The sequence below is a fragment of the Hemibagrus wyckioides genome, linkage group LG05, assembly GCF_019097595.1.
Source record: "Hemibagrus wyckioides isolate EC202008001 linkage group LG05, SWU_Hwy_1.0, whole genome shotgun sequence".
Classification (NCBI taxonomy): domain Eukaryota; kingdom Metazoa; phylum Chordata; class Actinopteri; order Siluriformes; family Bagridae; genus Hemibagrus; species Hemibagrus wyckioides.
Genome location: NC_080714.1, coordinates 25341238 through 25366758, shown reverse-complemented (window position 1 = coordinate 25366758; position 25521 = coordinate 25341238). Strand labels below are relative to the sequence as shown.

The 25521-nt window shown below is 38.7% G+C and overlaps 1 protein-coding gene across 1 annotated transcript in view; it reads left to right on the top strand.

Moving 5' to 3' along the window:
• grm6a (glutamate receptor, metabotropic 6a) overlaps positions 1–25521 on the top strand; it is an 87000-nt gene that overhangs the window by 35571 nt on the left and 25908 nt on the right. The window contains exons 3-7 of the mRNA XM_058388770.1: positions 7255–7471; positions 10386–10521; positions 14542–14696; positions 15313–15453; positions 18612–18812. Coding sequence (XP_058244753.1) covers positions 7255–7471; positions 10386–10521; positions 14542–14696; positions 15313–15453; positions 18612–18812 — 850 coding nt within the window. The remainder of the gene's footprint in view (positions 1–7254; positions 7472–10385; positions 10522–14541; positions 14697–15312; positions 15454–18611; positions 18813–25521) is intronic.

Below are 25521 nucleotides of genomic sequence, written 5' to 3'. Positions count from 1 at the left end.
CTGTATACATTTCAATCAAATTTCCATCCATTTTATGACTAATAATGATCCTGATAATATGGATGTTTTGGATCAGAACGAATGCTGAGTGTTCACTGTACAGTGTAACTGCCTGCTTTATTGTGCATATGATAAGAAACTCTACAACCTTGGATATTTATGTGCCGTAGCGTGAGGGACACAAATCTAATCGATTCACTTTGTAATCAGATACCGGCTCTGAAAACGTCTGTGAAGCTCCAACGCTGTGGAGATCTTTAAATGTGGCTTTTTTGTGTTCACACTTGAAAGAAATCAGTTTAAAATCCTACAATTTCTGGTATAGATACATGTCAATGACTTTATTACAAATAATTTGACTTCATTTACATTTTGTAGTGTTACCTACTGTACCTGACCCCAGACAGACAGGAAGAAAGAAAGAAAGAAAGAAAGGCAAACAGACAGAAAGAAAGAAAGAAAGAAAGAAAGAAAGAAAGAAAGAAAGAAAGAAAGAAAGAAAGAAAGAAAGAAAGAAAGAAAGAATTGCAAACAGGCAGATAGAATGACAGCCTGACAGACAGGAAGAAAGAAAGAAAGAAAGAAAGAAAGAAAGAAAGAAAGAAAGAAAGAAAGAAAGAAAGAAAGAAAGAAAGAAAGAAAGAAAGAAAGAAAGAAAGAAAGAAAGAAAGAAAGAAAGAAAGAAAGAAAGAAAGAGTGACCCCCAAACCAACGTAGCAAAACATACAGAATGAGGTGAAGGTCACAGTCTTCGGATACCTTTAACCTTAGAACTCTGTTGGGAGGAAATATCACACAACAATATGTTTTTAAATACATAAAACAAACAGGGAAAATAAGAGCTAGTTTAAGTGGAGGAGATAGGTCTTCACCCATCGTTTGAAGACGGCCAGTGACGAGGCTAGAGGAAGATCATCTAGAGGAAGTTTATTCCTCCACTTCAGAGTCAGAACAGAAAAGAGAAAACATTCTGTTAGTAATACTTTAATATTCCAGCCTCAGGCCAAGGGGGATGTTAGCTAAGTGGGTAAGGTGTTAGACTAACAATCAGAAGGTTGTGGGTTTGATTCCCAGGTCTATTAAGCTGCCTCTGCAAGGCCCCTAAACCTCAACTGCTTAGTTACATGAAATGAGATCAATTTTAAGTTGCCCTGGATAAGGGTATCTGCCAAAATGCCGAAAATGTAATGTGAATGTGACCTAGAAAGTAAAAAGAAACCGAGATATTTCACATGATTTTAATCTTTTTTCCTTCGATCCTGGTCTGTTACGTCCCTCAACATGGCCACAAGTGGAATATTTAAAACACTAAAAGTGTTTTCTTCACTTTTATGAATCCATCGAGCCACAAAGCAGATCTGTAGCTGCATGTAAAGCCTCTGATTAGAAGAGCTGTCTAATTAATTATCACAACTACAGCTCTGGGGTGAAGCTAGTGGCTTGCTTTGAGCGTGCTCAACTTCCCGTGAACCACAGTTTGCCTGGGTGTGTTGATGAGTCGACGGTTCAGCTGGAGGAAATGTTAGCCAAATGGAGAGAGACAGACATGTGAGGATGATTGATTGCTTTATTAATGTTCAGGGGGCGAAATTTGTCACATTACATTGAAAAAAAAAAATCCACCGCGGTCCACACCAACAGCAAACATCAGAGAATACATTTAGGGTACAAGATAAACAAGTTGAGTGCAAAATTATTGGCACCTTTCAAAAGAACGTTGTATCAATGCTGAATGTTGGCAATACTTTTGGACTTGACCATATGTTCTGTGTGGGTGAATGAAATACTATATTCCTTTATACAGATTAATACATGCATCAAAAATATGAGAGGATTCAGAGTACTTTAGGGTACCAGATAAAAAAAGTTTGCAAAATTATTGGCACTATTCAGTAGAACACTGCATCATTGCTGAATATTCATTTTTTTTGAAGGGTGCCAATCGTTTTGGACTATATGTTTTGTGTGTCTAGAGCTAGGTAAAAAACCACTATATTCTCTAATAGACATTAACACACACATCAGTAACCTGGAAGAATACAGAATGCCACTTTAGAGCACACGATAAACAACTGTGCAAAATTATTGGAACCTTTCAAAAGAATTTCGTGTCTTTGCCTAGTGTTCAATTTCCCAAAGGGTGCCAATACTTTTGGACTCGACTATATGTTCTGTGTTCCTAGAGCTACTGTATTCTCTTATTGGCACCTTTCAGTAGAACATTGTACCAATGCAGAATCTTGATTTCCTTAAAGCGTGCCAATACTTTTGGACTTGACTATATGTTCTGTGTGCCTAGAGCTAGATGAAATACTATATTTTCTTATACAGATTAACACGCATTTAAAATATGAAAGAATGATAGATATACAGGTTCGCTGCAAAATTATTGGCACCTGTAAAAAAATTCATTGTCCTGAAGGGTGCCAATAATTTTTGAGTGACTCTGTGTTCTATATGTGCAGAGCTGACTAAAATACTATATCTTATATAGACAAGCACACACACACACACACAGCAAATCCAGCTCTAGGGATTTTACAGCGAGTCTCCCATAAGCATTCCCACAGCATATACATCGTGTATTACACAAAATCCCCGGCATTGAATTAATACCAGCGCTCATAGAAATCCAGCTGAATAAAAGTAAACAGAGTGAATTCAGCCCTGGGGATTTGGCGCTGTATAGTGATGCATCATGACTACATAAACACATTTCACATATATAACGTATACAGCATATTTTTCACTACACATTCGTGCATACGAATCATTTCCAGCTGGTCAGCTTAGAGCTCCGGGGCTAGATTAGCTGAGAAGTGATTAAAGTTGATCTCATTGAAAATCAGTCAATCAATAAAACAAGTTATGAATTATTATGTCTTGGCTACAAATTGTATAACTTCAGTCCATGAACGAGCTTGTCGCTAATGTGAATAATCCCAGCTCTGCTGAATTCTCAAATTTCATTGGTTGATTATTTACCATTTACCTGTCAAGCCACTTTGCTTTTATTCCTTATACATATGAGTATATATTCTGATTATATTTTTATTCTTCAGAATATTCCGTATTAGTATATGAACATGTTGTATTTTAGGATGGTGGGAATTGCATAGTATCCTGTGACGTTTTGTGGGAATTTTCTATTCCCTTCATGACATCCTGAGGTGTGTTTAATTGCAGGCTAACGCCGTATACTCTAAACGTTCATGTTGTCCGAGCCATACTCACTGAACACAATAAAGAATATCCTATAAAGTCCTAACTGATACAGTATAATTTCAGTGGGAATTCCTTTGAAAATTCCAAACATTCCATGGCTGGAAGAATTTAAATGGAATCGGGTTTTTCCGGGACACTAAAAAAAACAAATGACGCACCAAAGAAAATCGTGAGATAAAGGCGATCCGAAGCTCAGATGTTTTTTTTTTACTCGATTGAAAGAGCCTTCTCTTAGAACTGCCAGCATGTTTAGAGCGATTTCAGTCACTGATCCCAAACACAGCCTACGTACATTACACAGGTTTTATTGAAGCTCGCTGAAGCCACCCACGATGAGTCTATAATGCGAGGCTGTTTGTATCTGTGTGTGTGTGTGTGTGTGTATACGGTGTGTAAATATACACTGATCTAATCTGCTTTTTGATGATTCATGGCAGAGAACGAAGAGTTAAGTCCGTTGTTGAATATCTAGTTTTTTTGAAAGGCTGTGAAATGGCTTTGCGCTTCTCATTTGACTAAAACCGCTCTAATCCTCGATGGATAATCTGTCAAATGGCTTCCTCTCGTGTCCTTCTCTCCACACACTCTGCCTGTGCTCCTCTTCTCACTGACCCACATTTTTATAAAACAACACCAATCACAAACCTACGTCCGAATGTTCAGTTCTATACACATCCATACAGAAAGTGCCCTTAAATCCATAATCTTTCTTCTTTTACGACTCGATACGATAAATTTGTCGCTTGCTGTACGAGCGAAAGAACGAATCAGAGAGAAAGTATTTTCGGCTGAGATTTTTTTTTTTCTCCAAACAGCTACGGAGATTTATCTCTGCACGTTAGTGCGGAGTAGCCGAACACGTCTGGATTAAAACCTATCCAAGAAGAATTATCATACTGAATTACGGTCCATGTGATTAACAAAAACCTGCTAATCCAAACGCCTGGCACTTTTTAGCGAAAAAAGGGGTCCATTTAGTCTGGGAATAAAATAAAATAAAATAAAAATAGTTAAATAAGCAAGTAAGTAGTTATGTAAATGATTCACATTGAACCGGCCTCTACTGCATCGGCAAGCACATTAGGATTTTTATTTTATTTTATTTTATTTATTTATTTTAAAAGTATTCCTTTAATGGAGAATTACTTAGCATTGTAATTAAAGCCATGAACCTTGTGTCTGAAAATACCTACGCCTTTAATGGAGGTGTTAATGCGTCTACAGATTAAACTCGCTGTTTTAAATGAGGAAATTCCAAAAAAAATCATTGGATGTGAGACTCGGATGGAAATTAGGAAGGTTTGAGTAACAGTTCCGTCAAAAGAAAAAGAAAAAGGGGACACCTTTGAATTAAACAAACTTTCATTTGAATTGCATTTTCATTATGATTAAACGTTTGTCTCTTCTTGTTAATTAAACCTAATCAGTTAAGAGTGATAGTGTTGCACTTTAGTTCGAGTAGATGGTGACCATTAGACCGTCTGACTAATCCGATCTGTCGTCAGAGCAGCCTAGGCACAGTTGTATACAGTGATATCATGTTATATTTACTTATTATTTATTATTGAGTATTCATCCAGGAAATGTGACCAAGCAGCGATTTGATTTTGATTTCAATATCTACACATTTAAATTTTCACATTTTTGTTGTTGATTCTACGACGAAACACAGTCTGTACTTTAATAGACTCTTTTATAATTACAAATATACATTATTCATTTAGCAGAGGCTCTTATCCGGAGTGACTTACAAATGAGGAAATAAAAGCAGGGGACAATATAAGTAGTGCTACAGTACAAGATTTTTAACTGAGTGCTCGAGGCACACAGAATAGAGATGCTAGAGCTAGTGGAAGCGCAGATTTATTTAGTATTAGCAGTGAAATACTGGAAGTGGAAGTAGCTTATGGTTAAGGCGCCGGACTCCAAATTGTTGTGAGTTCAAATCCCAGGTCCATTAAGCTGCCACTGCTAGGTTTTTGAGCAAGGCTCTTAGACCTCAGTTGTATAAAAATGAAATAAAATGTAAGCCGCTCTGGATAAGGGCGTCTGCCAAAGTGTAAAATGCTAAATGAAATACTATATTCTCTTATACAGATTAACACACATTAAAATACACTATATTGCCAAAAGTATTCGCTCACCTGCCTTGACTCGCATATGAACTTAAGTGACATCCCATTCCTAATCCATAGGGTTCAATATGACGTCAGTCCACCCTTTGCAGCTATAACAGCTTCAACTCTTCTGGGAAGGCTGTCCACATGGTTTAGGAGTGTGTTTATGGGAATTTTTGACCATTCTTCCAGAAGCGCATTTGTGAGGTCACACACTGATGTTGGACGAGAAGGCCTGGCTCTCAGTCTCCGCTCTAATTCATCCCAAAAGTGTTCTATCGGGTTGAGGTCAGGACTCTGTGCAGGCCAGTCAAGTTCATCCACACCAGACTCTGTCATCCATGTCTTTATGGACCTTGCTTTGGTCACTGGTGCACAGTCATGTTGGAAGAGGAAGGGGCCAGCTCCAAACTGTTCCCACAAAGTTGGGAGCATGGAATTGTCCAAAATGTCTTGGTATGCTGAAGCATTCAGAGTTCCTTTCACTGGAACTAAGGGGCCAAGCCCAGCTCCTGAAAAACAACCCCACACCATAATCCCCCCTCCACCAAACTTTACACTTGGCACAATGCAGTCAGACAAGTACCATTCTCCTGGCAACCGCCAAACCCAGACTCGTCCATCAGATTGCCAGATGGAGAAGCGCGATTCGTCACTCCAGAGAACGCGTCTCCACTGCTCTAGAGTCCAGTGGCGGCGTGCTTTACACCACTGCATCCGACACTTTGCATTGCACTTGGTGATGTATGGCTTGGATGCAGCTGCTCGGCCATGGAAACCCATTCCATGAAGCTCTCTGCGCACTGTTCTTGAGCTAATCTGAAGGCCACATGAAGTTTGGAGGTCTGTAGCGATTGACTCTGCAGAAAGTTGGCGACCTCTTCGCACTATGCGCCTCAGCATCCGCTGACCCCGCTCCGTCAGTTTACGTGGCCTACCACTTCGTGGCTGAGTTGCTGTCGTTCCCAAACACTTCCACGTTCTTATAATACAGCTGACAGTTGACTGTGGAATATTTAGGAGCGAGGAAATTTCACGACTGGATTTGTTGCACAGGTGGCATCCTATCACAGTTCCACGCTGGAATTCACTGAGCTCCTGAGAGCGACCCATTCTTTCACAAATGTTTGTAAAAACAGTCTGCATGCCTAGGTGCTTGATTTTATACACCTGTGGCCATGGAAGTGATTGGAACACCTGATTCTGATTATTTGGATGGGTGAGCGAATACTTTTGGCAATATAGTGTATATGAACGAATCGAGAATAGAGAATAGTACTTTAGGGTACGGGATACACACTTTGCTGCAAAATGATTGAGTTGACTTTTCTAGATGTGCAGAACTGATGGTGAAAATACTGTCTTCTTATAAAGGCAGTGTAAATGGTTTTATTTATGTGTTTGGGTGAAAAAAAAAAAACACCAGTCAAATCTGGCTTTAGGACTTGGAAGAGTTTAATGTGTGAAGTGAAACGGCTGAAAAAAAAAAAACATCATGTCAGGAATCAGCAGAAGCCCAGGAAACAGATGATCTTTCAACATGAAATATTACCTCAGTGAGGGAAATGTCTGTACACAGAATGCAGAACAGTATGCTTTCAGAAATAGGCTTAAGAATACATCTGTTGATTGTGAGAGGATGAAAATCACGAGAAGAAGACATTATGTGTAAAAATAAAGCATTTAATTTCTTTTTATGAAGTAAAAGTGTAAAATTTGTTGATGAAAACGATCTAAAACGGACATTTTTATATGGCTTTTAAATTGATAAAATGCTAAAATATAATTCAGTTACTTTGATCATTTTTTAAACAAAATAATTATTTTTTCATTATTTTAAAAAAAATAATAATTGTCAATTAAATCATTAATTTATATTCAGATTTTTATTCTGTATATCTCCCGTTTCTAGATTCCTCAGATCAGCTACGCCTCCACAGCCCCGGAGCTCAGCGACAACAACCGCTACGACTTCTTCTCTCGGGTGGTTCCTCCGGACTCGTACCAGGCTCAGGCCATGGTGGACATCGTCAAGGCTCTCGGCTGGAACTACGTCTCCACGCTGGCCTCCGAGGGCAACTATGGAGAGAGCGGCGTGGACGCGTTCGTTCAGATCTCTCGAGAGGCAGGTACAGTAATACCCACTGCAGAAAAATCTCCATTAACAGTCCTAACACTGCTCTTGTGAAGCTAATCTAATGAAAAGTTTAAATCCTAAATGGGTTTTCATTTCGTCTCTCTACACCGGCGGTGTCGAACTCAAATTCGGCCCAGATCACATCAATATTTTCATGAGCCTTTGAAGGGCCTTAAACTAAAGCTATTAAGCGGTGGAAAAAAACTGTAAAAAAAATAAAATAAATAAAGTTGGCAGATGGTTAAAGAAAAAAAGAAAAGAAAAGTCATCTAACTGTAATAATCTGACTAGATTAAACAAATTTTACAGTTTCAACTCCACATTGTGTAAGTCTCTGCTGGGAAAGTATATTTTTCTTTTTCTTTTTCCTTTAGAAATGAAACGTTATCACTGTATGAAGTGAAGTGCACTAATCCGCCATAACTATTATGTATGGAAAAGATTAGTTACTGGTTCACTAATACAAATAAACAGCCATCTAACCCCTTAAATAGATAATATAGACCTTATATCTGTTTTGCTTTCTTCCCATCATTTAAATAAAAATATAATTAAAGAGATTTAAGAAGAACTCAAACTGCTGATATATGATATATATTCGATTCAATCCAATCTCCGATTCCACGTCTCCCACCAATGTTTTTGAGTAGTAGTTACTAGGGGTTGTTCCAATATTTTTGCAAGCTTGGGTGTACCTGAATGAGACAAAGCTGGGTTTGACCCGAGGGCTTGATTTTGACATATGGGCTCTTGGGGTATATCATTGAGTGATAAGAAAAAATATCATGGTGATATACTATATATTGATAATGATATCACTATGTTACCCTACTCTTACGTCTAAGCTAAGCTGGCTAGTTAGCAAACCTCTCTCATTTTAGTCGTTATGGTGTATCATGGCAGGTTTGGCTGCTATTTCTTTATAAGTCACAGAAATTATAATTATAATATGTGTAGAAGAAACTCAAATACACAGTGGTAACTAGCTATTCCTAAATTCCTTGGCTTTTCCTAAAATCCAAGAGCCTAGGGTAAATGTGTTAGCAGTTAACTAACCAGGTAACTATTTACTAAAGCAGGAAGACTTCTTCCTAATTCAAAAATAGATCCTGGCTTAAACGTGCTCGCAGGTTACTAGATTAGTATTGGCAGAGCAGGAAAACATGAGGGCTTTTTCCAAATTTCCAGCAAGATAAACCCTAGGGTAAGGTTGCTAGCAGTCTTTACTAGATTAGCATTGGCAAAGCAGGAGGATATTAGGGCTTTGTACAAATTGCAAGATTGATCTTATCGTGAAGGTGTTAGCAGTTTAAATCTTAGGGTAAAGGTGCTAGCTTAGTATTGGTAGCATATTGGCAGAGAAGGAGGACATGAGAGCTTTTGCTAATTTCTAGACTAGATCCTAGGGTAAATGTGTAATATCTGTTGGTTTACACAGATTGTGTATAATGGTACAAGACAGGTACTTTAAAGCAGGAAAAAGCATATATATATATATATATATATAGCATCAGAAGAGGAACTGAGAACCACTTATCTAACATCACTTACACTAAAATTGAATCAGATCTCTGACTGGATTATTTGGCTGGAGGCATTTTGGACTAGAGGAATAAACTAGAAAGATGTCCATCCTGCTCTCATCTCACAGAATGCAGCTGAGTGCTGCTTTGACTCGTCTTCATTTCACTCCATTATTGGCTTTTCAACTCTACTGGTTTTACTTTCCGTGGGTATTAAAGTTGTAAATAAGTCATATTTACTACCATAAGTGCTATAAGTAATATTTATGACCTTATTCTGTATTTCTGCCTCACTGACTCGCTGGACATTGTCTACAGAGTCAGGTGTGACTTAGTAATGGGAAATAGATTGTGGAAAAGAAATCACTGTCAGAAATGTCATATATGTATAGAGCTGATTAGATAGATAGATAGATAGATAGATAGATAGATAGATAGACACACTAGCTCTTTTTTTTTGCACAGATTGCCTGAGGCATATACAGTATAAACATAACGCTTTATTTTATATAGATTTTTTTTGCCTCACTGACTCACAGGAATTTTACAAGGAAAAGAACTAGCAGGCAAAAATGAACAAAAAAGTAAAACGAGAAAGACAAAAAAAGGAAAATTAAAAAAAAGGAAGGAGTGAATTTTTTTTTTATTATTCACTTTAATTGAAGTTTTACATTTTTTTGTGTGTGTATGTGAATATTCAACTGTTTTACTATGTACTGGATTCCATTTTGTCTTTTTGCTTTATTATTCAAATCGTATTAATAATATTTGTGATAAAACATTCACCAAACACGGAATGAGGTATGTTAAAAGTAAGCTTTGGGTTGCTAAGCAATGCAACAGACAAAGATAGAGAGATATATGTTATATAGAGATCAGCGGTTTAATATGGAATTAAATAGTTGTGATATCTACAGTTTTATAATAATTTTATAATAACACAACTCAAGTCAGATTTTAGAAAATAATGCACTGTATTCATAGCAAGTTGTAATGTAATGCATCTGTGTGGCTTTTCCTTCTTATCCTCTATCACCTTTACCTTATTTTACATCTAAAGCTTCATATTAAGCTCGTCAGCTAATTATATGGCAGTGGATTGAGCTACAGTGACGCTGCTCTCCAGGCCCGGATCAAATCTGACCCTCCTTAACCTTCGGTGTCTTTTTTTTTCCCCATCCGAAATGAACCAAATTAGTCAGGCTATTAATATCACACCCAGCACTGTACGTCCCAAAGAGTCTGAAAAAACATGGCCGGGACGTCTGTATGCATTTATACCCGTCTTCTCGGTAACTTCTCTGTGGTCATTAATATAGATTAGAGCTGGTCAACATCAGTGAGACAAATTCCAACATCAGTGTCCATCTTTTTGTGAGACAGGAGGCTTGTGCATTGCTCAGTCTATGAAGATCCCCCGAGACCCCAAACCCGGAGAGTTTGACAAGATCATTAAGAGATTAATGGAGACCCCGAACGCTCGAGGGATCATAATCTTCGCCAATGAAGACGACATCAAGTAAGTCCATCAAAGCTCATGTACTGTCAGCACTGCTATCCAAATCGAGCCGGCTTCCATGGTGGAATCCAGCACCACATGGGGTGAAAACTGTAATTTTTCCATTGTATTTTATGATCATTGGGAAAATTTGCACTATACCTCAAGCCCCAAGCTATACTTCATATATTAACTATGTATAATAAAAACATCCAATCCAATTCCTACCAACCTCAATCAACCAATCATGTGGCAGCATCTCAGTGCATACAATCGTGCAGAATCAAGAGATTCTGTTAATCTTCACACTAAAATTCAGAACGGGGGAAAAATGTGATTTCTGTAACTTTGACCATGGCATGGGTGCTGGTACCAGATGGGCTAGTTTATAAAAATGCACTGGTGGAAACTGGTGGAAGTTGAGCTGACAGGAAGTCCACAGTAACACAAACAAGCAGAAAAGCATCTCAGAACATATCAAACCTTGAGGCAGATGAATAACCACAGTTCCATTTCTGACCTCCATGGACAGGAATCTGAACCTACTGGACAGTAGAAAACTAGACAAATATCGCCTGATCTTTTTATAATCTTCACCTGTCCAGTTTTCATGATCCTGTGCTCTCCTTTCTTTAGCCTCCTTAACCGTCACCTACTGAGCTGCATCCTGTCTCAGTTCCTTATCATCATTTTGCAAGTGTTTCTGCTGTACATACGCTACTATTTATATAGTGCTGATGGTGAGGGAGTTATAAGACGAATGCGCATTACTTCGCTTGTTTCGGCGCCTGTTATAGCTGCATGAGGGTGTATTGTGGGCGTGTATACGTAGACAAAAGACGGAAGATTCGCATAGAAATTATTATGAGCGTAATTAGAATGGAGTCGCTTTGATGCATTGATAGGCTAATAAAGGGGGCAGGAAAATTAAATTAGGCATTGAACTGTGAAGCAGAGTGAAGAGCATGATGGGTAAACCAGAGAAGCAGATGGGTCCATGTAGATTTGGGTTTATTATTATCGATACATATTACGTTGGTAATAAAAGACTAGATATGATACTCAGATAAAACAAAAATATTGATGGGAATATTTTATGTCTACACCTGACTCAGTATAAAGGCTGTTGCATTTATTAGACTTTTTATGGTGTTTTGGTTTTCGCAATATTCGGCTGATTAAAAATTATTTCAGCAAATGAGATATTTAAAAGTTTTGCAAGCTTGACTTGTGTAATGCTCTAACACAGGACCTTCACCCAGCCTACAACATGTGCTTTTAAAGTGTCTGCTTTTAAAATGTCACTTTAAGAGGCCAGAGGTATGAAAGCTGTCAGCGATTACAGCGTTCCTGATGTTATCTGTGCCATCCAGTGACTTTTCATATTGAACACAGGTACTGTGACGCCATCGTCTCAAACCGCGCTTTAGTTGAAGCTTTGACGGCTCGACAGCCAAAGTAGCAAAGGATGAAAAGCCGTAAGTGGAGATAGAGAGATGTAAAACATTTACCTTTAGCCACAGTGCTGAGGAATGACAGACTGCCAGCCGGTGTGTCAATGGATTCCGAGCTTTAGTCTTGAATTGAAGAAGGTCATCACTTTCACAGAGCTGGCCACCTGAGCCAGTGAGCTGTGTGTAAGGACATTTTCTGAATGTAAAATCCAGTTCAAGAGAAAAAAAAGTTTAGGATTTAACTGCTGCTGTCTTTGAAAGCGTCTGGAGGGTGCATGTTTCTGCTTCTGAGACGAGATGCGATGCTCAGTGTGTGATCAATGGTTCTGTGGATGAAATATGCATTTAAAGCTGACAAAAAGTCGATATTAAAAGATTTAAAGATGCTTCCATGCACATATCATCATATGTTACCAGATGTTAGTTTCAAAAAGGACTGACAGAAACAGAAGCCACACCAACTTCTTTACAGGAAGTGACAGAACAGAGGCCATGCTTCCTTCTTTACTTATATTGAAAGAAACAAGCCACGCCTCTTTCTTTATGGGTACCGACAGAAACAAAGGCCACGCCTCCTTCTTTATTAGGTCTGAAAGAAACAGAAGCCACGCCTCCTTCTTTTCTCATACTGCCAGAAACAGAGGCCACACCTATTTCTTTACAGGCACTGATAGAAGTAGAGGCCACACCGCCTTCTTTACTGACACTTACAGAAATAGAGACCACGCCTCCTTCCTTACTAGGACTGACAGAAACAGAGGCCACACCTCCTTCATTACAGACACTGACAGAAACAGAGACGTTGCCTCCTTCTTTATGGGCACTGATAGAAATAGAGGCCACGCCTCCTTCTTTATGGTAACTGATTGAAACAACGGCCACGCCTCCTTCTTTATGGGCACTGATAGAAACAGAGTCCATGCCTCTTTCTTAATGGGCACTGATAGAAGTAGAGGCCACACCTCCTTCATTACAGGCACTGATAGAAACAGAGGCCACACCTCCTTGTTTACGGGCACTGATTGAAACAGAGGCCACGCCTCCTTCTTTACAGGCACTGATAGAAACAGAGGCCACGCCTCTTTTATTAAGATGCCATGCCTCCTTTACTGTGAAAAACAGACACAAAGACCAGAACTCCTTCACTAGGATTGACAGGCACAGAGGCCATACCTCCTTCACTGAGATTGACAGGCACTTAGTCCACACCCACTTTGTGTGTACTGACAGGCAAAGCCTAAAATGAGAATGCACAGTGGCAAACGAAATTTCATTTCTTGAAATAGTAATAAAAGGTGAGCACACGCGTCGGAACTGTTTTGAATCAGTGTCACTGTGTTGTAAATATTGAGGCAGGTGCATTGATTTGAATCAGTGAAAGCTCTTCATACGCAGCCTTGTGCCTGCCAGTGTTTGCTGATGAAGACTTTAGCCAGTGTGACATGCTGCTGACAGCCTTTCCACCACGTCGGCACGGACAGACGTGTGTGCTGAAGTCTCACACTCATTAAAGCTCGCACCACTAAACAAGCTCTGCGTGTTGACATGGCGAGAACTGGCACTCACCCTGCTACTGGAACAGAATTCAAATCAGATATAATTAGGAGCCGATTCTAAGGGAATCGCTGTCTTCTGTACTGAGAAGTCAGAAGGCCAGTTCCTGATTTGTTAACAAGCTCTTGTGGCTGTTCTGCTGCATCACAGTTCAGCTGGTTGTTCTGCTGAAATCGATATGTCACTCGTTAATGAGGCAGGACCTAGAGGAGTGCCCCATTGGACTGACTCTGTAATGGCCACCCTTGCTCCAATTCACTGTAAGTAGCCTCAGTACCTGTTTCCAAGTCTTCTGGATTTTTAATTTAAAAGCCTCGTGGCTTTAAGTTCAATCCTTTAAATTCTGTTAATTGTCCATTTGGGGTTCTTCAGGGTTCTCTGGTTTTCTCCAACAGCATTGAATGTAAAGGCTTTGCTAAATTGCTTGTAGCTGTGAGTGTGTATGTGACCGTGTGTGTGTAAAATGTGTGTTACCGAGACCTGGACCTGGACAAAGCTCTTACTAAAGATGAAAGAAATGAATTCATGTTAATGAATTAATATTATATGAAAGGAATATTTTTCTCAAAGAAGAGAAAACCGTTCTTCACTACATTTCTTCATATTAAGTGAAAATAAAACACAGTTTACTCCGTAACAATTTTTTATTTATAAATTCTCTCAACTAACACGCTTTGCTGCATGGGTAAAAACTAACACACCATGAACCTCATCAGTGAAGTAAATTAACGCTTGTATTAATTGTTTGTTTAAATGAAATCCACTTGTATTGACTGATTCTTCAAGCCTGACTAAAAAATACACATAAATTAGCAACAACAACAAATTCATTTACAGCATGCTCCTAAATCCTCCATTATAAACTGAACTTGTTTTTGAGCCTTTAAACTGCAGCTTTTTAATATAGCAATTTTTCTATCATTTTTTTGCCCTTCAAATGTAATACAATGCAAAATTAAAAGCAATAAACTTAGATGATGATACATGCCTTTAGTCTGGAGTTCTGTTGTTTGATTTGCTCTCTTTGGTGCAGGAAGGTACTAGAAGCGGCTAAAAGGGCGAACCTGACTGGTCACTTTAAGTTCGTGGGCTCAGACAGCTGGGGAGCAAAGAGCGCACCCATCCTGGACAATGAGGAAGTGGCCGAGGGAGCCGTCACCATCCTGCCCAAAAGAGCCTCTGTGGAAGGTAAAGATGCCTCAGAGTTTGTTGAATGAATGCAGATTGACTGGATTAAATGTTTGATATCATGAGTTTCGCCAAGTGTTCTCTAGTTAGAATGTGTTTTATAATATGTACAGGAAAGCACTGACACTGGAGACTCCTTCCATAATGTTAAACAAGTGTCTCCTCACAGAACATGGCATGGCAAGTCCACATAGAAATTGTTACCATAGAAAAGATACTAGCACTACAGCCAGATGTGTTGCAGTTGTAGAAAATGAATCCACAACCTTCTTACTAAATTCAATAGCACATTGGAGTAACTATTCTTGTTAAAGATGATGACATCTATCAGAATCAAACATGCTAACTAGCCTAATTACAGTTAGCATGAAATTTTATGCGCTATGGCTGTTATCACAACAATTACTGCCCATAAACCATAAAGACAGCTCATGATAATCTAGAAGATCTTACATGACGTGAACGCCTCTGATTTGAATTGATCACGTTTTGTACTATCAGATTTGAGCCATTCCCGCATTCCGCATCTAGCTTTTTTGCTAACCCTTTACACTGCTCAGTTTCAGTCTAGGTTTCATGCAGTGTTGGTTCTCTGGTCTTTTTTTTTTTTACTCAGGGTTCGATCAGTACTTCACATCCCGCTCTCTGGAGAACAACCGCAGAAATATCTGGTTTGCTGAGTTCTGGGAGGATGACTTCAAGTGCAAGCTCACACGGCCAGGCATCAAGCTCGACCCAGGGAAGAAGAAATGCACAGGTGAAAGCTACTGTTGCTTTCATTTTTTTAAGCTATACTCCACTTTTTAGCGGCTAGGATGATCCTCCAGGTGTAAAACTGTGTGTTTTTTCCTTCAGTCTGGTTTATGTAGAATGATATTAGTTTCTAATTCAAAATGGAACAGTCCATAAAACTTTGATATGTGATGTGATTTATTGCTTTGAGTAGAGAGATACTGCTAATACTGCTTGAAATATGCAAATAGGACTCAAAAAAGTGTCTGAAAACCCACCCCAAATTATACAAACCCCTCCCCTAAATTGTTAGCCCTGCCCTGAATTACATAAAGCTTCTCTGATTTACATAAGTCCTGCCTCTTACTTCTGTTAGCCCCACCCCTGAATGACAAAAGTACCACGCCTTAATTCTGTTAACCACACCCCTGAATTACATAAGCCCCTCCCCAAAATGATGTAAGTCCTTCCCTGACATACTTAAGGCCCTTTTCTGAATTACGTAAAACCTGCCCCTTAATTATGCAAGCCCTGCCCCTCAATTCTGTAAATCCCACCCATGAAGTACATAAATCCCGCCCTTAAATTATGTAAATCCTTTGCTGAATTACGAAAGTCTCTCCGCTGAATTGTGCTAGTCCCGCCCTTCAATAATGTAAAACCCTCCCCAAATTATATAAGCTCTGCCCATGAGCCTCTCTTCTGATTTATGTAAGCCCCTCCCTGAATTATGTAAGAGCCATCTAAATCTCCTAAACTCCATTCCCGAATCACATAAGCCCCGCCCCTGAATTACTCAAGTCCCTCCCCAGAATTAAATAAGGCCTACACCTGAATTATGTTAGTCCACCTCTTGAGTTAAGTAAACACCACCCCTGAGTTTTGTAAACCTCTCTTCCTGAATTATGTAAACCCCTCCCTGAATTATGTAAGCTCCATTTCTAAACCCCCTAAGCCCCATTCCTGAATCACATAAGCCCCGCCCCTGAATTACTCAAGTCCTGCCTTATAACTACTGACACGTTCTTTTGCTTAGTCTTGTGCAGATATAGTGTGTTTGACTCCGGGTTTAACAAAAAAATTACCAACAAAACCCAGAACCAGCATGTTTATTTTGCTTGTTGTTTGAGCTAAACACCTCACATGCCATTTATGCATGAAACATAATCTCACTGATCCATTTCTGCTTCATGGGTCTCTCCCCAGAGTGTAGTCTTGTGTATAGTGCATGAGTGGAAATAATTACCCCCTGGAGCATTGTCAATATGGCTAGTTTGGTCCTGATCTAAATATCTTTAGGAAATATTTCTGTTCTGTTGAATCCGTTCATGGATTCACAAGATTTTTTGGATCACGAAGCACCACTGTGGCACATGATTTCAATCCAGCAGAGAGCAGGATAAACCATCTGATGACTGATGCTGGTGTTGTACAGCATCGTGTTTATCTCCTGTCACACTGCATGGATAAGTCTGGAGATTGGACACCGCTGTGATGTGTTTATCTCAATATCCATGTCAGAATTTGATGTTTTTAGAGGTTTTCTAGTGGAAGTCCCTTTGCCACTTACTGAGGCTCGTTTATTAAACCAGATGAATAGATTTATTCGTAAATCATACTCTGGTGCATTTACACAAGAAATGCAGCATTCATTAAAATCCTGTTAGTCCGGGGTAAATGATTGTATCCCACAAGCTTTACAGAAATACATCAATTCAGGATATTAATTATAAAATTGAAATTTATCTCTTATAAGGTTTCATATTTCAGTACTTTCAAGTAAAACCTCATTAAAGAGCTAGAGCTATTAACTATCTGAAGAAACCTTCACAAACCTCAACAGTTCCTCCAGGATTTCACGTTTTCATGATCACAGAAATAAACTCAAAGTCAAGCAAACTCCCTCTTTGCAAAGCTTTTTAAAATGACTGAGTGACGGAGGAGAAATCCTGGAGATTCGGGCAGAGACGTGGAGTGACGTGTGATGTCCTCACAACACGCTTTAATTCAAAGCTCTCTTCGATTCACGTGAGTGCTCTTAGAAAGTCATTACACAGGCATCTTCAGCAGAAGAGTTTAAAAAGAAGAATCCTGTGCTTGCGATTTATATATAAATAATAAATAAATAATTCCACACGTAAAAAAATCAAAACACAGCAAAATCCTGCTTTACTATCTCCTACAGTCATTTTCCTCTCTGCAATTTGTTGTTGTTTTTTTTATATGAGTTGGTAAAAGACAGAGAATCTACTTTGATTTTTTTCTTTCTTGTCTTTTCTTTTTTCCGTCAAACTTTTGCTTGTTCTGTCTGACTTTCCACGTATAAATATGACATTTTTTGGCATTTTGTAGCTGATTTATTTTTAATTATCCAAAACAAATCCTCACATAAAACAGCTTCGCTGCGATCATTTAGCGCATGAGACGCTAGGAAGGAAGAGACAGTTTTGTCTCTGTGTGTAGTCTCTGACAGTCTGACAGTGACGGGTGACTTCGATGGCTTATTCATTTGCATCTTAGCTTTTTGGCTAAATTTATACAGTGGAACAAATTCAGCATACAAATCCAGCATACAAATTTAACTGGTTCTGGGGGTGAGTTCTTAAGGCGAACATTTGTACTGCGAAACTAATTTTCCAATAAGAAATAATGTAAATGCAGATAATCCGTTCCAGCCTCCCAAAAATATGACCAATACGAAGCGTATGTAAACTGTATGGCTGCTTACAAAGAACTGACCCAAGCCAAGCATTCCATGTCAAGGCTCCTCACAGGAAGTTGTGCCACCAAGCATGGGCTACAAATAGAACAAATCACCAACGCCACCAATCTGGCAACAAAAAAACGCCTGAAAAATCACCTCGCCTTTGAACACATGCCGAAAGCAACATTGATATCGTGTGTTGACTCTTTCGAAAACATCTTTCGCCGAAAATTGTAAAATTCGTAAAGTTGCTTTGGTTGGCTTTCTTCTGAGGCAAAGTTTTGAACGGTTCCCGGACGTACAAACAACCTAGCCGGCACTCGGCTCGGTTCGTTCATATGCCGAAAATGGTTTGCATGCTAATGCAAATTTCTTGCCAAATTTAAATTCTCAAAGCGAAAATTCATAATAGAGGACTTTCATATGCCAAGATTCCACTGTACCTATATCGATTATTTGGCTCTCTCTGTTTCCCTCAGGTAAAGAGCGGATTAGCCGTGACTCGCCGTACGAGCAGGAGGGGAAGGTGCAGTTTGTGATCGACGCTGTTTACGCCATGGCACACGCTTTACACAACATGCACCAGGATCTGTGCCCGGGGGCGACGGGACTCTGTGCTAAGATGGACCCCGTAGAGGGACGTTTACTGCTCAGTTACATCCGCTCTGTCAACTTTAATGGTGAGTACAGCTCAGGATTTGAGGCCAACACACACACACACATTTTCACATACATTACTGAAATGCTAATGAGGCAAAATCACATTTCAGAAAAAAGAACCTTTTTTTTTTATTATTATTATTTTTGAGTAATAGGTTTTTAGAGAAATAATTCATTCTAACATTTACAGGTTTTTTTTTTGCTTTTCCCTGACAAGCGTGGGTTTTTTTTTTCAGTTCCTAGTTTCGAAGCTCTTCACACAGTTAGTAAGGATAATGAACTGTGAAAATGCAGAAACTGGCATTATTTTTAAATGTTTTGACATAAAATGCACTCACTGAAAACTGTTTTTTTTTAAATCCCTGCACTCGAGCTCAAAAATCAGCAATCAGTTTCCTGAGCCTAATTTTTCCCTCGTTCTCATATTTCAAAACAGTCACCGATAAAAAATAAAAGAAGGAGAGCTCAAATCAGCAAGGCAAGAGGGATTAGAAAATGCATTTTTTAATCCACAAAAGTGATTTTCTACAAACCGTCTACCAACCAATCAGCTGATTCTTTTTGCAACATCATGCCATTGAATGTGTCAGAAATGGAGTCAAAAATGTGTTACATTGCTATAGAACCAGCGATGAGTCTACTGATAATCTGCTAGACATCATGAGCTAAAGTGGAAAGCCAACTGAAGTGAGTTTACAAATTTTAGCGAAAGCTGTTTCGAAAGAGTCAGCCCACGATACAGATGTTGCCTTGCGTTCAAAAGCTAGGTGAATTTTCAGGCATTTTTTTGTTGACAGATTGGTGGTGTGGGTGGTCTGTTCTTATTTTAGCCCAAGCTTGGTGGCACGACTTCCTGAGAGGAGCCTTGACATGGAATGCTTGGTTTGGGTCAGTTCTTTGTAAGCAGCCATACAGTTTACATACGCTTCGTGTTGGGAATATTGGTCATATTTTTGGGTGGCTGGAAAGGATTATCTGCCTTTACATTATTTCTTACGAGGAACAATACAAATTTTCACCTTAAGCACTCGCCTCCAGAGCCAATTAAATTCGTATGCCCAGGTTCCACTGTATTTATTGTTTTGTTTCTATCAGCTGATTTGACTGGACAGAAAAATTAATTGGACAGTAAACAAGTTAAGATAAACTTTTATTTGTCCCACAGTGGGGAAATTTCCATAAAGTTGCACTTAGCAGAGGATGGTTTCAATCCATCGACCTCTGGGTTATGGGCCCAGCACACTTCCTCTGCGCCACTCTGCTCAAAGCACACCCCAGATGGAACTCGAACCCACAATCCCTGGTTTAGGAGGCCAGTGCCTTATCCATTAGGTGCCTTATCCATAAGTGGCAGTATAAATAATGTGGAAAAAACTTATGCGTTTCCTGGCATAAACCTGTCCATGAATGGACCTTGTTAAAGAATTTAATGTATCATGTTCACGGATGAATATGTTCTTAGGTAAAGAAAGTGTTTGAGAAGCCTCTTAAGAATGTTTCAGAAGCTCTGGTCTACAGAGGAAAATGGCACAGTGGAGCAATGAGCAGCTTCCTGGTTCGATCCCGAGCTCAGGTTACTGTCTATAGTCTGTGAGTCTCAGTCTTCCTGGAATAAATCCACAGGAACCCTCACCAGGATACTGAAGAGAAAGGAATGAATGGTGTATAGAGTGTGTATAGATTATCTGACAAACCTCACCAAACACAAACTGTTAATACCAGATGCTAAAAAATGGAATTTCCTCCGTTTTTTGTTGTGTCCATGTTCAGCATTGAATGACTTTGTCATGTCTCACTCCACAATGGTGCTTAATATGAAGCTCATATGAAAGTAGACATTTAGGAATTTGTAGTGTTTTATAAGTATTTCTGTTTTTCCATAGCCTACTAGGGGTGATAAATTCGTACAAATGTAGTAAAAAAAAAAAAAAGTAAATGTTGATATCAAACACATTTCTGCTATCTGAGATGCTTGTTCATCTAAAAAGACTAAAAGTTGAATCTTCAACCACTAAAATTCTGTGTAAGGTTATCCATCAGAGGGAAAAACACACGTCTAAAACACACTGAAAGCCAACAGAGTCCTGACTCATTTTATAAGATCCGATAAGATTTTACCAGTACATTTACCTTAAGCAACAAGATTTTGTTAGAACATTTTACCAGTACATTTACCTCAAATCACAAGATTTTACTAAAGCATTTTACCAGTACATTTATCTCAAAGTCACAAGATTTTACTAAAGCATTTTACCAGTACATTTATCTCAAAGTCACAAGATTTTACTAGAACATTTTTACCAGTACATTTACCTCGAATCATGAGATTTTACTAAAGCTTTTTTTTACCAGTACATTTACCTCAAGTCACAAGATTTTACTAGAACATTTTTACTAGTACATTTACCTCATGTCACAGGATATTACTAGATAATTTTAACAGTATGTTTACCTCAAGTCACAAGATTTTACTAGAACATTTTACCAGTACATTTACCTCAAGTCAATAGATTTTACTAAAATATTTTTATTAGTACTTTTATCTCAAGTCACAAGATTTAGAACATTTTACCAGTACATTTACCTCAAGTCACAAGATTTTACTAGAACATTTTACCAGTACATTTACCTCAAATCACAAGATTTTACTAAAGCTTTTTTTTTTTACCAGTACATTTACCTCAAGTCACAATAATTTACTAGAACATTTTTACCATACAATTACCTCAAATCACGAGATTTTACTAAAGCATTTTTACTAGTATACTTACCTCAAGACACAAGATTTTACAAGAAGGTTTTTACCAGTACATTTACCTCAAATCATGAGATTTTACTAAAGCATTTTTTACCAGTACATTTACCTCAAATCACAAGATTTTACTAAAGCATTTTACCAGTACATTTACCTCAAGTCAAAAGATTTTACTAGAGCATTTTACCAGTAAAAATGTTTTAGTAATATCTTGTGACTTGAGGAAAATGTAAGTTCAGGATTTGTTAGAATTTTTGGTTTCACTCGGAGAAGAAGCCTGAGTCATGCTCTACTGATATCAGGGAAGCTTTTTCCCAAAGAACCACACGGAGACGGTGATTGAATAGCAAAACTCTTCGAAATTTACTAAGATGAACAGGGAGTATTTATACAGAAGAAAGGTGTAATATTCAGTGTTATCTATAGGTAGGCAAAAGATGTCATCAGAAACAGACGTGGTGGTTGACGTGTTCACTGGCTGTTTGGCGAGTTTATTATGAAAATGGTTATCTAAATTACAGAAGACACTGTCAGCGAGTGTCTGTGTTCAGCACATGTTCATCCAAACAGACCAGACAGAATTTCTAGGACAAAACAAAGTATATCACGGCCATAAGATGAGGTCATAAATAAATAGTAACACACAGTGACCCAGGGCAGAGCATGCTGAGTTATATTCAGAATATATCAGGATTTGATATAGATAGTCAGCACTACCTTTTCATAAGAACTCTAAAGTATTTCGGTGTTTGGAACACAGCGTCGGCTCAGCTGAAGGTCAGGAGGTTGCGTTGTACTGTGTATAGCGTAGACTTTTGTAAATACCCCTCTGCCCTGCAGTACAGCTTCACCTGAGTGAGTAACACTGCTGTATTGAGGCTGCTGAAAAGCTGCACTCTTCATAACCACAGCATCTCTTTCTTTCTTTCGCTCTTTTTTTCTTCTGTTCTTCATTTTTCCCCTCTACAATTCAGCCAGACTCGTCTCAGACCCCCCCTAGCATTTATAAAACGTTATTTCTCCAGCTGCACTTGGCCCTGGATTTCTAAAGGAATTGTCCATTAAGGTTTTTTGACCGTAGGAAAAAGGAAACTCGCTCTCCATCTCTTGTGACTTAAAGCCTTGAGCATCCAAACGAGGAACATACATTATTTCAGGAGAGGGGAAAAAACCCCATAAGGAGTCCCTATTTTTATCCTAAGACTTCAAATGAGGCTTAAAGAAAACTGCTGTTCTTTCAGCGGTGACTGAAGCTGCTTAGCAAGACGATCAGGAATGGCAAATCTTCGGTGTCAATTTATCACAAAATAATTGATGTCAACGAGTCGATCGTTCGTTTGGGTCAATCAGCGTAGTAGAAGGCAACGTAGTGAAAAAATCTTCATGCAGAGCCCTCTTTCCTGCTTAGTTTTGTGTGTGTCTGTGTGTCTGTGTGTGCGTTTTTTTCACATGTAGTCACCCCGGAATAGACTGTGTACTGTGTATGCAACATTTATCAGGTTAAAGTATGCATGAATGGGTCCTTCATATACCGCAGCTGGTGTGTGAGGAAGAAGTGAGAGAACACGGAAAGCTCAGTGGATTTGGAGAGAAAGGGAAAAAGAGGGGACTCCCTCACGCTTAGCGCTTCTTAATGTGACTGCGATGGAGGAGGAGTGTGAGCTTTTGGGTTTGTGGGGAATCGTGTTTGCAGAGAAGTCAATTAATTATACGGTTTTAGATGTCTATTTTAAAGGTCAAGTGAGAGAAAATAAAAAATTGGGTTTGTGTTATTTTAGAAAGCGCACCACCCAAACAGAGGCGGGACTGACTCCAGATTTAGAACCTGAATTATATCACATTCTCAAATCTGCTTGGTCAGTAGGTCTTGATTCAGTTCTGACATGAGATGGAGAGGTTTGAGGTTTCCCTAGTAACTTGACAAACGTTTCTAGCTGCAATAGCGTAAGTGATTACATGAACTAACCTGCTACAGAACGTTCCAGAACATTAAATGTTACAATAAAAGTATAATAAAATGTTCTTTATAAAATATGCAGCATCCAGACGGAAACTTAACAGTTAAAACTGCTATCAAATTCTCAAATCTGATTGGTCAGAAGGTCTTGATTCAGTTCTGACACGAGATGGAGAGGTTTGTGGTTTCCCTGGTCCCTGATTTCTACTTCATTTTCATTTTAAATTCTTATATATAGTGTTGTTCAGAGAAGGTGCAGCAATCAAACAGAGAGTCGAGAGTTGACTCTGAATTATATCAAACTCTTGAATCTGATTGGTCAGAAGGTCTTGAATCATTTCTGACACACTGTTCATTAATGAACACAAATTGTATAAATTAATACTCCCTGTCTGTCTCGATAATCTCCAGAACCAGAACCCTGACTCTGTGTGGTTCTTTTGGCACTATTTTTTCCCGATATCAGCTTGAAGTAGCAGATAGACAGCATGAACTGGACTTCTCAAAAAGTGAACCCAAAACAAAGTTGTGTAGTGGTTTCATTTGGTTACTTCAGTTTCCTCCTCCAAGCCAAAGACGTGTTCTGTAGACTGATCAGCATCTCTAAATCGGTGTCCCATGCCACCTTGTACCCCGAGTCCCCTGGGATAGACCCCAGCTCCCTGTAACCCTGTACTACAGAACATGATGTTATTTGCCGCAACATCTTGTAACCAAGCTGACCTTTCCCACTACACTATTTGAAAAAAAGATTGTAATAAATAATTTTTAACAAAAAAAGTTTATATTATACATCTTTAATGTGCTCTTAAACTTTCTCCTCTTCTCCACAAACACAATTCCGGCCTGGTACAGGGGTAGAGTAACAAAATACAGAGAATCCAGAGATTTCTTGTGTTTTTATAAAAGACCTGCAATCCTGAGAGAAGAAATTTTATGGATGGAATGATAAAAATAGATGAGATTATTTATTACACATCAATCTTGTTTAAATAGCACATTATATATAAAATATATAAGTTAGCTTCATTTTAAAATACCTTGGTGTAACACGTCTCATGCACAGCAGTCGAGTGAAAGTTTCATTGATTTCGTTGCAGTACAGTAGAACCTCTGCATAGGAATTGAATTCGTCCTGGAGTTCTTAAGGCGAAAATTTGTATTGCGAAACAAATTTTCCCATAAGAGATAACGTAAATGCAGATGATCTATTGCAGCAAACCGAAAATATGACCAATGTTACCAATACGAAGCGTATGTAAACTGTACGGCTGCTTACAAAGAACTGACCCAAGCCAAGCATTCCATGTCAAGGGTCGTCACAGGAAGTCGTGCCACCAAGCTTGGGCTAAAAATAGAACAGAGCACCCACACCACCAATCTGTCAACAAAAAAACGCACAAAAATTCACCTAGCTTTTGAAGGTATGCCGAAGACAATGTTTGTATCGTAGGTTGACTCTTGAAACAGCTATCGCTGACTGAAAAAAAATTCATAAACTCGTTTCGGTTAGCTTCGCTTGGCTTTACGCTGACACAAACAAGTTTTGAACAGCGCCTGGACGTGGCCGGCATTCAGTTTGGTTTGCTTCATATGTATGCTGAAAATGCTTCATATGCCAATGCAAATTTCTTGCAAAATTTCAATTCTTAATGCGAAAATTCATAAGGGAGGACATTCATATTCATAAATATTTGGACCACATGCTTGAGCCAGAACGTCGATGTTCAGTGTGTAGCAGATCCCGCAGAAGCCACATGCATGTATTTATTTTTACATTAAAATCCTCCCAGTGGAAGGAGGCCAAGGCTTTATTAACAGAGAGGGTGAAAACATCTGCTTGCAAATCTATTAGACTCGTCTGTTTTCCTGTCCTAATTTATCATCTTGCTTCCTTTTTATATGAAAATGTTGACTTGATAAACACGATTTCTTTGCTGATTATTTATTACGAAATGTCATACAACAGAGTGAAAATAACACGACTTCATAAACACAAGCGGATTGTTCTGAAATG